We start from the raw sequence: 13,912 nt of genomic DNA, 5'->3' as shown, positions 1-13,912 counted from the left end.
TAATCGTACTTTGACTTAGGAATAGGGTCCATTCCAGTCACGGTATAAGAAACCCAAAAGACTTGGAGAAAGTAAAAAGAAAGAAAACAAAGGTATAGTACTGTGTAGGACAGGCTACCTACAGATCAGGACAGAACTTCCCCTTTTCCTAAAATTACTCAAAAAAGACATTTTTTTTGGCTCACAGACCCAGTACAACTGTTGAACAACCATCCACTGCTGGGGTCTCCCAAATCAAGATTTCAATAGTTTGGAACTTGCTCTGGGCTTTCTCAATACCTGGAGTAGAGGCTAGTTGGCTAGTTCTCTTTCTTTACATCTTAAGTGGGACAAGATGATAAATGCCTTAGTCAGTGCTTAGACAGAGATGGGTATATCCCACCCTTCATCTCCAGAGTGGCTAGAGAAGGTCCTCATCCCTCTACATCTATGGCTCCTTCCTTAGGTCCTGCCTCATTGTGGGAGATCAGATTTGGCTCTGTTTCCACAGCTTTCCATGTTCTTGTCAATGGGACTCCAGAACTACCTTCCTGGGGAGAGTCACAGACTCCGTAGGACAGAAGGCTTTCCTCTTGGAAGATCAAGTCAGTTTTGTTTCAAAATACCTTAGGGATCTACACTCCAAAGCATGCCATTACTGCACGAGAAATTCTCAGAGACCTGGTTTACATGGCTTCCTACATTATAATGATCCCCTTGGCAAAGCTACAGATGAGAAAATTACACTAGCTCCTAAAAACACATGGGCTCACCATCTACAGCCCCTGAAAACATGTTCCTTCTTCTCCAATGTCTAAAAAAGGGGAATCGTATGGTGGGAGAAGAGTGTTCTCAGTAGCCCAGAGGCAAACTTCCTCTCACCAGAGCCAACACCAACCCTGAAAACAGTTCAGACAGGGCATGGGGGTGCTATCTAGGACACTTCAGAGTCCATCAGATTTATACAGGCAGAAAATAAAGGCAGTCATCATGGCTATGAAAGCATTCAAAGACATAGACTGTCTCCAGGAACTCTTCAAATATTGACAGACAATACCTCAGTCATGTGGTACATAAATAAGTGGGGGGGGGTGAACATATTCATACCCCCCATGTGGACTGGCTATGGATCTCTATTGCCCACCAAATCAATGTTCAACCCATAGCATTTTACATCCCTGGTCAGGCCAATGTGCTTGCAAACTCCCTAAGCAGAACTCTCCTAAACCTTAACGAATGGATGTTAAAAGGGATTTTATTTTCTGGATTACATATACCACTGGGGAATACCACATGTAGATATTTTTACCTCAAAAGAAAACAGACAGTTAAGCAAATTCTTGAGAACCTGGCAGACAGATCATGGAGAGCAGATGTCTTTTCCTTCAAGTGGACAGAACTCTTCTACATGCCGTTTCACCGATACCACTAATCCCCAGGTACTTCCAAAGGTGGGGTCAGTCAGGTGCAGAATGGTCCTAATTGCTCTCTTCTCATCCAGGCAACACTGGTTCTCCCTTCGCCTGAGCCTCAGTGGGGGGGGGGCACTACCACCACTCATGGACCTTCTCACGGATAACAAGGGGTCTGTCAGAGAAGTCTCAAGCTAACAGCTTGAAACACTGGATTCTTTCTAACTCCATCCACTCTTATCTTCCTCTCAGGATGACGTATCCATCCTGAAAGAAGTTGGAAAACCAAATATCAGAAAGGCATATTTAGCAAAATGGAAAAAAGGTTCTATCTTGTAATAGTCTAATGGTGCTCTCTGTTCTCAAGCAAACAAACAGCTGATACTTGAATACCTCTCTTACATCTTTAAACAAGGACTATCTTACTACAGCAACAAAGTCCATACCTCTGCTATATCTGGCTGCCTCCCAATCTCCCCACCTATTTATTCCCACCATTTCTGATGATGAAAAAACACCTCAGAAGGGAACCTGTCCCCCACCAGTACCTGAAGTTGCTTGAAGAACTTACTCTGCAAACTTTGAACTGGCAGCCTCAATCCCTATCAAACTATCTCCTGCTTTTTGCACTTACTACAGGCAGGCATGTTTCTGAACTTCAAGTCCTTATGTGCAAGGAGCTATTAGTGTTTCACAGGGACAAAGTCAACCCAAAATACAATTGCTCCTTTATTACCAAAGTGATTCAGAAATTTCTCTAAACAAGGACATTTGTCTCCCTGTGTTCCTCCCAACCCACCAAAATGGGGTGTGCTGGAGGACAGAATATTGCATTCCCTGGATGTACACAGAAATGAATATTCTACCTTCAAAGGATGAACTTCCCAAACAGATCAGATCAGCTTTTGGAAGCCTTTGTAGAATCTTAAGTAAGGCAAACCAGCTGGCAAACAAACTATTTCCAAATGGATTGCAAACTGAATCTTCTATACTTTTAACATGGTAAACGACTTATTGGTAAGGTTAGAGCTCATTTTACCAGACATAAAGGCTCCACTGCTTTTTCAAAAGGGGTGCCCACACAGGACATTTCAGAGGTTGCCACATGGTCCTCTGTTCATACCTCCACTAAGCATTACTACCTTGGCTCCATCCTGAGGGCAAGAACTAGGTTTGCCTCTGCCATCCAGCAGAGCCTGCTGTCCCCAAACAACACTCCTGTCCAACCATCCACATAGAAGCTCTAGGAGCCTTTTCAAGAATTAGTACTGCAACAATGACTACAATGAACATAGGGTAGTTGTGTCATCACTTATATCTGTAGATGTTTGAGTAGATCAATGTTGTAGTACCCTTTCTCACATTCCTTCTCCTCTTTCCATCTCTTTACCTCGAATTGGGGTGGATCCCTTCATCCCAATCCGGTTTCTTTTCCTTCCCCTTAGGTCAGGGTTCCTGTCTCATAGTTGGGATAGCTGGGAAGATCATGCTCATCTTCAAGACAATTGGATTCCTTAGTTTAGACATGAAAGATCTGAAATTGATGCTGGTTGATGCCTTTTTTATACTCAGATATCCAGGTGCCTGTCTGCAGTGGATATCCACTGGCTGGGGGATGATGAAAGACTCTGGTATTCAAGCTGGCTGTTGGCTTCTGCATGGCAGGAAGAATCAATAATTAGTACTACAACATTTCTTTTTCTCTTATCAGAAAATCCAGAATAAGAAGGTTTAATACCCTGAACTAAGCTATGAGCTAAATACAATAAATCTTCTTCAAGTCTGCAGTAACAGAGACAGGACAAGATGAATGTTTAACCTTCTGCTTCTTTTTCACAAGAATATTCATACAAGCAGACAGACTCGTATCAGGGACATCAGCTTGGGGACAGGCTCCTTAATTCAGCTAGGCAGAAAAGTGCTTCTCTCCTGCCCATAAAAAAACAATATGACAGCTGCAGGGGATATATATCTAACTCCAGCCCATGGTGGCTACAGGTACTGCTCCAGATGAACCCAAGGAAGAAGATGAATGGTCTAAGGAACTTGAAATGACCATTGCAGGGTCACCCATCTACAGCTGAGGAAAAGTAGCAGCCTGCTGAACAGGCAAACGCTGTCTGGAGATTTTTTTCTTTTTGTGACTAGAGGAAGGAAGAACCTAGAAAATGGTAAGCTGCTCCATGGTAAACTGATAAAGAAACCTGAAACCAATGACAGCAGCAGTTGGTATCACACAGCTGGTGTTTTCACCAGAAATACACTATAACAAAGACAACACACTGTTGCCAAGCCCTTAAAAACTATTTTTATAACTATTATGAAGCCACGGTGGTACAGCAGTAGCGTTGTTGCCTCACAGCAAGTGGTTCTCCTGTTCGATTCATGGCTGGAGTGCCTTCTGTGTGGAGTCTGCATGTCCTCCCCGCGGTAGAGTGGCCTCCGAAAGACATGCGTGAATGGGCGTGCCTTCGCTGAAGGTTGGGTGTCGGGCTGGCAACTCAGCACCATAAAAAATCTACTGCCAATCATTAGTGGACGGGAGTTCCGCTGTGGCAACCCCAAACTGGGAAAAGCCGAAACGACAAAAAATTATCAACAAAAGTTTGAGCACACCCAAAAGTACCAGACTTTTTCAACTGACAGAAATGACATGTATTAGTCCAAAAAAAAGTTAAATCGTAGCAAAAAACATAGCTCTTGCAATAAAAGTTCTGTTTTAGTCAAAAATTAAATGTGGATATTTTTTCCCCAAAGGGAACTTATCTGTCCAGAGATGGAGAAATACTAACCATCCATCGAAACATCAAGAAATGTTTTGGCAGCAGGAAAGCTCTGATGGGTTTGGTACCCAGACTGTAGATTTTCTCCTTCCTAGCTCAAGCTATTAACAGTCTGGACATGTGGAAGGTGCTTTCAAGCTTTGGAAGCTGGTCGGCCATTATATCCTAGGGTAGGATAAACTCCGTTTAACTAAGGTACTGCAACAGTGATCTAACACTGAACATCATTTTTTTCATATCAAAGGCACATCCAGACCCCAGTGGTCTCCTTTCTCACTCTCAGGAGAACATTTAAAAACCTTGGTGCAGCTCGACAGAAGATCCCTACAGGCTTTCAGTGCCAAAGTACCACTTATCTGCAATTAAGTCTATTCCCCTGCCCTTATCAGATCTGTATATACACAGCTATTCCCATGGTATCCCTGCGGTCATCTGTAAACTTCAATCCAAACTATGCCAGGTTATTTTTTTGAAATGGGTCCTAACCAATATCCTCCTCGTCCAGGACCATAAAACCCACCTTCCATAACTCCCTGACTCATAAGCTGACCCATACATTTCACATCCGACTTACTCTCTGTCACCAAAACTAAACCTTCAGCAATCTGCACCAACCCATACCTACATAGTTACACCACCTGTAGGTGAAAATCTACCCAATAACTTTGAACTATGAAACTGCAAGCTGCTCTCACATAGTTCAACCTGCCCCAATTCTGTAGTTCCACTCTTCCAGTGCAGACGTTTTCAACTAAGTGGGCAGCCAGCCAATGTGAGGGTAGGTTAGCCATAAGCAGAGAAATGAAATCAAGTCAGCTGACAGACAGGCAGGATACCTTATTAAATAACTACCGAGCCATGTTTCATCAGTGACTCAGATGCCAGACAGCCAAGCTAGATTAGCGTTTTTATGTACAATTTTGCATATATTTATAACCAAGAAACAGGTATAGTTACTTTGTAAATATTATCTCTAACAAGTTAACACCATTAGTTCCCACATGCTCATGTTCCCTTCTACTGATATACTGTCTTCAGAATGAAATGTATTTACAGCAGCACTCTATAGTGATTTACTTAAACCAGTTTTCAACAAAGATCACACATTTCATTCATTTGTTATTCACAATAAGCTTTCCAGGTCACCCACAAATCTTCTGTGTAGAAAAAACTTGGATCAGAATTCTCACTAAAATCTCATAAAGCATGTATTTAGAAAACTGATCTAAATGGACCCATGTTTCCATAAACCCATAAGTATGTTATTAATTTAACAGCAACTTCTCAGCTGCTCCCATCCCCTTTCTTTCTCGCTGAAAAAAAAAAAAAACATTAACTGATGACTCCAATCCACCAGAACAATTTCCAGAACAAGAAATGCGCAGCACAAATGACAAACACTGCATTTGTACAAATTCCCACAGCATTAGTGGGTGGTATGTACTATCACATCTACTTGCCAGTCCTTGTCTTATAAACTTACAGCTTACAGTTATACCCATGTTTTCTTTTGTGACACACTAGAAAGTTTACTGTACACTTGGTGAAGTAATGAACTGCCAACACAGAGTAAAATACAATAAACGTAAAATGAATAAACTTTATTTACATTGTGTTAACTGCGTTAGGTGTACTGGGCCTAGCCATTTTCAGAAGGGAGTGAGGAAAACAAGAATTATATGAAAAAAGCATAAATATATTATCACAACAAGAATAGCAAGTACAGTCAGGCAAGATATATGATTTTCATTATGCAAAAGTGACAAAGACATCAGAAAGTTTGAGAACAGATATAGCTGGCATACAAACTAACCTGCTCTTCTATAAATGCTAGAACAATTAAAAGAACAAACAAAATCAAACCAAACCATAAATGTCACTTTTCTATTCCCACGCCTGGTCCGGGATGCCCTCAAACGTTAACAGCCATTGAAAACTGCCAGTTAAAAGAGTCCCACAAACATTCCTAAAAGATAACCAGAGGCTGATAGAATTACAAAAGTGACAATAACTTTATCCATTTTTAATGGTCATTTAAAAAAATCAGAAAAGCTCACAGATGTAAGTGGAGTTACTATTACCTCCACTCTGTGACCAGGAGTCCAGTACCTGTTGCTCAAAAGCAGACAAAGCCTTTATAATTTCATGCTAATTAAATAAAAACTTCATCAGGTTTAACTGTACCTTCAGACTACACAGTCAAAAGTTGAGCATGCTCACGCCTCTGCAGCGGGTAATCTTTCTCCCACAACACATACATGCATACTTCATAAACGAACATACAACTAAAAAAGCAGAAGAAATACTACAAGGCTATCACTCTCCTTTGTAACCAATTCTTCAAGCCAAGTACACGTATATGCTGCAGACTTACGTTGTTGGAAGATTAGCCCATAATTTTCTGACCATGCAGTAGTAAAATTACTTTTACATGATAACCAAGAAACAAACTAAACTTGAATTAAAATAAGAAAAAAAATGCCACAAATATGAAGAAAAATACTCTTTTAATGAGCGGTTTCGTCAGTAGATACACTTGACTTCATCAGATTACATAAAACATTGACATCACTTCCTTTTAAAAGCCAGGCACCACCACATGACCACATTTAATTTCCTTTACAGGATTCAAATTGTATGGCAACACTGTTTCTCAAGCTATATTACCTCTACAGGATTCAGGTTGTACTGCAACACTATGTTTCAAAACTAAACACTGAAATATAGGTGAAACTTGATTAAGAAATGATAAAAAAAATTGCAAGACAAAACAAACTACAACAGTGTTTGTTCTTCACAGTAACCCATATGTATAAATAAATAACAAACATCAATCCAGCATACTGTTGATACACTAAGACAGTATAAAAAATGTATTATAAACATACAGTGATCACATTTTCCCCTACTTTCCTTATTTGCTGTGCAAGTTAAAACATTACAAAACTATCAAAGAGAAAATTCGTCTTTCAGTTTTAAATACTAGAGAAGAAAATAATATCATTCAACCCAGAGGGGTTGTTGGCATTAAATCTTAACTGCCACATACATTATCTAAATTCGAGAAACAATTCTCGTGGACCCCCCCGACCCCCGTTGTTAAGAAAAACTTGGTCAAAGGCAATAAATTTAAACCTATGATCAGGATTTTCCTCGATGTGCAATCCCAATGATTTTTTTCATTGGCTTTTTGTAATATCATAACTGTTTTGGTATACACGCACTTTGAAAGCCTTTTTAGTCTTCCCTACATAAAATCCTTCACAGGACTGACATAAGGCTGCATAAACTACAAAAGTTAGGTTACAATTCAACCTATGGTTCAAATGTATTAGACTATAATGTGGAATATGTAAGGTGTCCATTTCAAAAATACTGGAACACTGTGTACAATGACCACATTTGGTCATCCGTCCTTTTCCACAGGTTTTATAACTCTCTGTGTTTTGTTCAAGTAAATTTTTAAAACAAGCATCTTTTTTACATACAACACATGGCTTTTCCCCACATTTTTTTAACAATTCTTGATTTCCTCTAAAAATAAACCAATTCTTATTTAATATGTCCTTGATGTCATAAAATAATGGGTTATAAGCTAAAATAAGGGCCTTGCTGAAATCTTGGGTCATGTTTGTATCTTCACTCAAAATGTTAATATTAGGAGTAACAATATCAGATGCATCAGTCCCTAATAATGGAAAAAAGTGCCCACATACCCTTTTTTCCGTGACCTCATTAAGAATTGGTTCAATAAAATTGTTAGGATACCCTCTTTGTTGTAACATACCCCTCAACTTGTCTCTCTCTTCATAGAGCATTTCTATGTCACTGATCATACCTGTCACTCTAACACATTGGCCTTTGACAAGTGACTTTTTTTGAAAGTCAGGGTGTCCACTCTCATAGTGTAAGAGAGTATTAGAAAATGTGGGCTTTCTGTATATTGTGGTTTTAAAGTTCTGTTCTACTTCATTTTTGATAATAAATATATCCAAAAATTGATATTGTCACTGCTTTCTTCCATAGTGAAATTTAAAAAAGATGTACTAGTATTTAAAAATTCAAAACATATCTGTAATTCATTTTCACTGCCTTCCCAGAATATTAATATATCGTCCAAAAATCTCCCATAGAATTTGCACAACTTGAATAGCTCTGAAGTGAATACCTGAGTGAGTTCCCACTGGGCCAGAACTATACTGGCAAACAGGGGGGCACAGGCTGCCCCTATTGCTACGCCTGTTGTCTGTTTAAATAGCTGGTTCTCAAATATGATGTAATTGTTGTTAAGGACCAATTCCATTAAAATTCTAATCATCAATATCCTTTCATGCCTTATATTTGTGTTACTGCATAAAAAAAATCATAAAATAGGTCAAGGCCCTCTTCATGTGGTATTACGCTAAACAAATCTTTTATATCGATGGTAGCCAGAATTAATTTATTACTATATAATTCTTTCTTGATTTTCTTCAAACAATCCCACGAATCCTTGAGTATATGTTGGTAATCAAGAAGCGTAGATTTTAAATGAAAATCAAGAAATTTGGCTAAAGGTGTTGTTTTCCATGCTTTTGCATCCACAATAGGCCTTGGGGGGGAGGGGTTCTGATGCTTTTATGTATCTTGGGGATTCAAAATATTGTTGGAGTTTTGGGGTACATTTGTGTTAGAAAGCTATGTTCTTCCTGTGTTATCTGATAGTTAAATAATAAATCATTCAAAGTGACATCAATATTTCTGTTAGCTATATTAAACTCATTTAGAGAGCTTTCCACATAACAGTCTCCATATCGAATCCCCAACATTTTATCTATGTACATTTGTTGGTCCATGACCACCAAACCTCCCCCCTTATCAGGCTTCGTAATTCTAGTAGATCTTCAATTAATGGATCTTTCTTCATATTTGTGGCGGTTTTTCTTATTTTCATTACTTTTACATGAAGAAATAAGTGAAGTATGCATGGCGATACTTACACCAAGTATCTTTCTCTGACAGCGGGCGCATTCTGGTGCAAAGAACTGCTCATAGCAACGCTCACAATAGATAAAGCCCTTTTCCTGGACAAATCCAAGATCAGCCATTGAGGTTTTGCAGTGGGCACAGTTAAACTCCTCTGGATGCCATGACTTCCCTAAGGCCATAAGGAATGGACCCCTGTTCAGAAAGAGAAAGAATACATTGATTTTATTAGTTTAACAAGTTAAATGAATTCAAACTTTGACATAGGTGTGTTATAAAATGTTGCAATTAATTAGAAACTGCAGAAGTAACAAAATAGAAATATGTTTTAAGTTTATTACCTTGGCTACTTTTCCATACAGAATAATAGAGAGGCAGTAAACATCAAAAGAAAACTAGTGTTTAGGAATATGCTTTACCTACACAGAAACCTTTGTTCTCATTCAAAATAAAATATACTTCTCATTTCAGATAGAATAACAGCTTTTCATATGTGGGAGATTAACTGCAGATTAAATGGTCAACATTAGTAGGCAGTTTACCAATGGAAGGTGATGCAAATGGGAGTTGAACAATTTGTTAAAAAAAAAAAAAAAACACTATGTCCCTGATCCAGAAAGTACAGTCGTGTACACTTACCATAAATGTAGATGTTCGAGTGTATTCACTGTTGCAGTCATTACATTTGGGTGATCTGCTGGCAGGTTGCCCTCAGTCGGCCTGAATTCCAAAGTCTTGGGTCCTGCGTCGGTTGCTGTCTCCTCTTCCATGACGTCAGGTCGTCAGGGGTATAAAACATGCAGCCGATGCCATTTTCTTTCGTTTTTCTTGCCCCCGATGTCAGGTGCCCCCAAAAAGGTAGCAATATTATATATATATATATATATATATATATATATATATATATATATATATATAAACATACATGCATGAATATAAACTTTACCTTCATCTACAAGCAAATACACCACATAGGTTGTAGAAGATAGAGAAGGAAAGATAAACTTTAGAATGACAGGGGGATGGAGGGAGGGTAACCTGGACTGCAACAGTGAATACACTCGAACATCTACATTTATGGTAAGTGTACACAACTGTACTATGTTCTTCATGTTTCACTGTTGCAGTCATTACATTTGGGTAGAATCCCAAAGCTATGGTTGGGAGGCTGGAACTAAACAGCATTACGTGTGGCTATAAGGCCCTGCAGTACTGCAGTGGCAAAGCCTGCCCTGGACTTAGAGTAGAGAGACAAATGGTAATGCTTTGTAAAGGTGTGAAGGTGTGAACAGAACTCCAAGTAGCAGCCCCTAGAATGTCTTTGGTAGGTACCCCTCTGTGAAAGGCTGCCGAAATAGCTGCAGCTCTGGTGGAATGAGACCTAATGCCCTTGGGCACAGGTTTACCATGGTGTGAGTAGCAGAAACGGATGCAGTGGCTTATTCACTTTGAAATTGTCTGCTTTGAGATAGCCTTTCCTTCTGATCCTGCAGCATATGACACTAGTAATTGCTCAGTTTTTCTTAGAGCTTTTGTCCTGCTCAAGTAAAATCTTAGCTGTCTGTGTACATCCAAGGAATCCAGAATTCTCTCCCTTTTGTTCTGTGGATTTGGATAAAAAGTTGGCAAATGAATTGTTTGGTTAAGAGCCACACTGGAAACCACCTTAGGCATAAAAGTAGGATTTGTCCTCAGAGACACCCTGTCTGGGTAAAATATGATAAAAGGCTCTACAGCCATGAGGGCCTGTAGCTCTGAAACCCTTCTTCTTGAAGTAATTGTTAGTAGCAGGGCTGTCTTCCATGATAGGAACTTTATATCAGCGGTAGCGGCTGGTTCAAATGGTGGCAGGGTGAGCTTTTCCAACACATAATTGAGGTCCCATGCATGTAATGGTGATCTTCTAGGAAGCCTTAGGTTTTTGGCTCCTCTATGGTACTGCTTTAGTAAGGGATGAGAAAAGATTGGTGGCTCTGTATTGTAATGAGCTGAAATGACAGAGGCATGGATTTTGATTGATGAGAAAGATAGGCCTTTGTCAAGCATCTCAGTTAAGTATTGTAATATCTGAGGAATATGTGGTTCTGCTGTATCAGTTCCTTGTGCTTGATTCCAAGCACAAAATCTCTTCCATATGTCAGCATAAGATTTTCTAGTACTAGGCCTTCTGGCTTCCAAAATTACATCCATCACAGCTTTACTGAGAGGTGTCATTGGTATGGTTACATGATTAGCCATGCTGCCAGGTTCAGAGTCTGTAGTTGACTGTGCAGGATCTGATTGTTTTGCTGGGACAGTAGTTGTGGTTTTTGAGGCAAGGTCCAAGCTGGGTATTGAGACAATTTCCTTAGGATTGGGTACCAGTATTGGCGTGGCCAGTCCGGGGCAATTAATATCATCTTTGGCTTCTCTTGTCTGACTTTTAGGAGGACCTTGGGTAGAAGAGGCAGAGGAGGAAAGGTGTAAACTGACAGGTTTTTCAAACTGAAAGATAGGGCGTCCACTTTCCATGCTTGTCTGTGATGAGTCCTTGTGCAGAATCTTTTCAGTTGATAATTTTGAGGAGAGGCAAATAGATCTATGTCTGGGCTCCCCCCCATTTCTCTGTTATTGTGCTGAACACTTGTGGATTTAGTTTCCACTCGTGAGGATCCATAAGGTTTCTGCTTAAATCGTCTGCTAGAGTGTTCCGTTTTCCTGGCAGGAATTGAGCTTGAAGATTTATCTGGAAAGTCAAAGCTGTGTCCCACAGTGCCATGGCTAATCTGCAAAGGGGGTATGAGTGTGTGCCCCCTTGCTTGTTTATATATCACATGACTGTGGTGTTGTCCGTTTTTATCAGTAGTTGTCCTGGACGACATAAGTCCTTGAATGCTGTTAGGACACTTTGAACAGCTAGCATCTCTTTCTGGTTGATATGTAGATGCATTTGATTTGGTTCCCATATGCCCTGAATGCATCTTCCTGCCATGTGGGCACCCCAGGCATAATTTGATGCGTCTGTTGCTAAGGTTTGGCTGGCCGGGGGTAGAGTGAAGGGCCGTCCCATGTTTTGGTGACAGGCCTTTGCCCACCATAGAAACTCCTGTTGCAGGCACGGGATGAGAGGAATCATTGTTTCCAGACTGTGTGAATGTTGACTCCATAAACCTTTTAGGTAACACTGAAGTTTCCTCATATGCAGTCTTGCATATGGAATTAGTAGGATGCAGGATGCCATGATGCCCAGAGACTGCAGAATTTGTCTTGCAGAAGACTGGGTTTTTGTTGCCATCAGATGAAGTAAGTAGTCAGTTGCCTTTGTCTGGCATGAGGTAAGCCATCTGGGCAGTTGTATGCAAGCTTGCACCCAGGAATGTTATCTTTTGAGAGGGTACCAGTTGTGATTTCTTTTCGTTTATTGTGTACCCTAGGCATGCTAGAAGCCTTTTCACAAACGCCAGGTGTCATAGAAGAGTGTCCTTGTTCTCTGCTTGAATGAGACAGTCGTCCAGGTAAGGATATATTTGAATACTTCTTTGTCTGCAAAATGCAATTACTGGTGCCAGGCACTTTGTAAATACCCTGGCCGCAGTAGATAAGCCAAAGGGCAGGCACAGAATTAGTAATGCAGTAAGCCAGCCTTGAATCTGAGGTATCTTCTGCACGACTGTCTTACTGGGACATGCAGGTAAGCCTCTTTTAAGTCTAAAGTCACCAGCCAAGCATTCTTGTCCAGCATGGGCAGAAGCTGTTGCAAAGTGAGCATTTTGACTTTTGGAATGTCCAGGTATGTGTTCAAAATCGATAAATCCAGTATTGGCCGCCAGGCCTTGTCGTTTCTGGGTACCAAGAACAGTCGAGTGAAAACCTTGTCCTTTTTCCTGTTCTGGTACCATCTGAATGGCCCCCATATCCATGAGGGACGTAACCTGTTTCTGTGCCTCTGCCCATTGTTTTTTTGGCAGGTCTGGCCAACCATTTGTCATTGGCAAAGTGTGGAAATGGAATCTGTATCCCTGTGATACGATGTTCAGTACCCACTTGTCCTGGGTTATTAACTGCCAATTTTGAGCAAAAAGTGCTAATTTTCCCCCTATGAGTGCTGTCAAAAGATAAGTGCTTGGTGTAGGCAGAGGGAAGTCATTGGGATTGCTTTCTGTAAGTTTGCGCTTTATCTCCTCCAGATTTGGAGGCAGATGCGCCCCATTGCTTTGACCTGTATGAGTCTTGCGTCTGGATTTGCCCCTTTAAGCTCTGCCTGACACTGGAAAGGACCAACTTTTTGTAGGTCAGTGTCTACTGAATCTAGGTGGCTGCACTTGTAAGAAATCTTTAACAGTTTGCATAGACTTAGCTTTGTCTCCCATTTTCTTTAAAACCTCTTATGCCTTAATACCAAACAGAGAATCATGCTGTAAAGGTGCATCTAGTAATTTAGCTTTAACATGATCAGGCAAATTTTGTTCCTTTAACCAGGCATGCCTCCTAATCACAGATCCAGTAACTGCGGCCCTGCAGGAGGCCTCTAAAGAATCAAAGCCACATTGCAAAGTATGCTTTCCAACTTGTTCAGCTGCATGCAATAATTCCTGCAATTCCTTATTTTCTGCACATTCTGAAATCAACATAATTTTCTGCTTCAGCAATCCCATAACATGTTGTTGGTACTCAAGCATATGAAATTGACAGTTTAAGGCCCTGATTGCCAAGGTTGCAGAAGTATAAACCTTTTTCCCCATCTGTCCAGTGCCCTGGAATCTCTGCCAGAGGGGGTAGGGTTTTTTGCTGTTG

The 13,912-nt window shown here is 40.4% G+C and overlaps 1 protein-coding gene across 13 annotated transcripts in view; it reads right to left on the bottom strand.

Annotated features, from left to right (window-relative positions):
• LOC122793337 (PDZ and LIM domain protein 5-like) overlaps nucleotides 1-13,912 on the bottom strand; it is a 2,364,325-nt gene that overhangs the window by 192,573 nt on the left and 2,157,840 nt on the right. For all 13 annotated transcript variants that reach the window (XM_044061256.1, XM_044061255.1, XM_044061265.1 and 10 more), the window contains one exon: nucleotides 9,154-9,334. In XM_044061256.1, the coding sequence (XP_043917191.1) occupies nucleotides 9,154-9,334 (181 nt within the window). The remainder of the gene's footprint in view (nucleotides 1-9,153; nucleotides 9,335-13,912) is intronic.

This window comes from Protopterus annectens, chromosome 2.part0 (assembly GCF_019279795.1).
Source record: "Protopterus annectens isolate FY-2018-M chromosome 2.part0, PAN1.0, whole genome shotgun sequence".
NCBI classification, from domain to species: domain Eukaryota; kingdom Metazoa; phylum Chordata; order Ceratodontiformes; family Protopteridae; genus Protopterus; species Protopterus annectens.
This window is presented reverse-complemented; position numbering and strand designations above follow the sequence as displayed.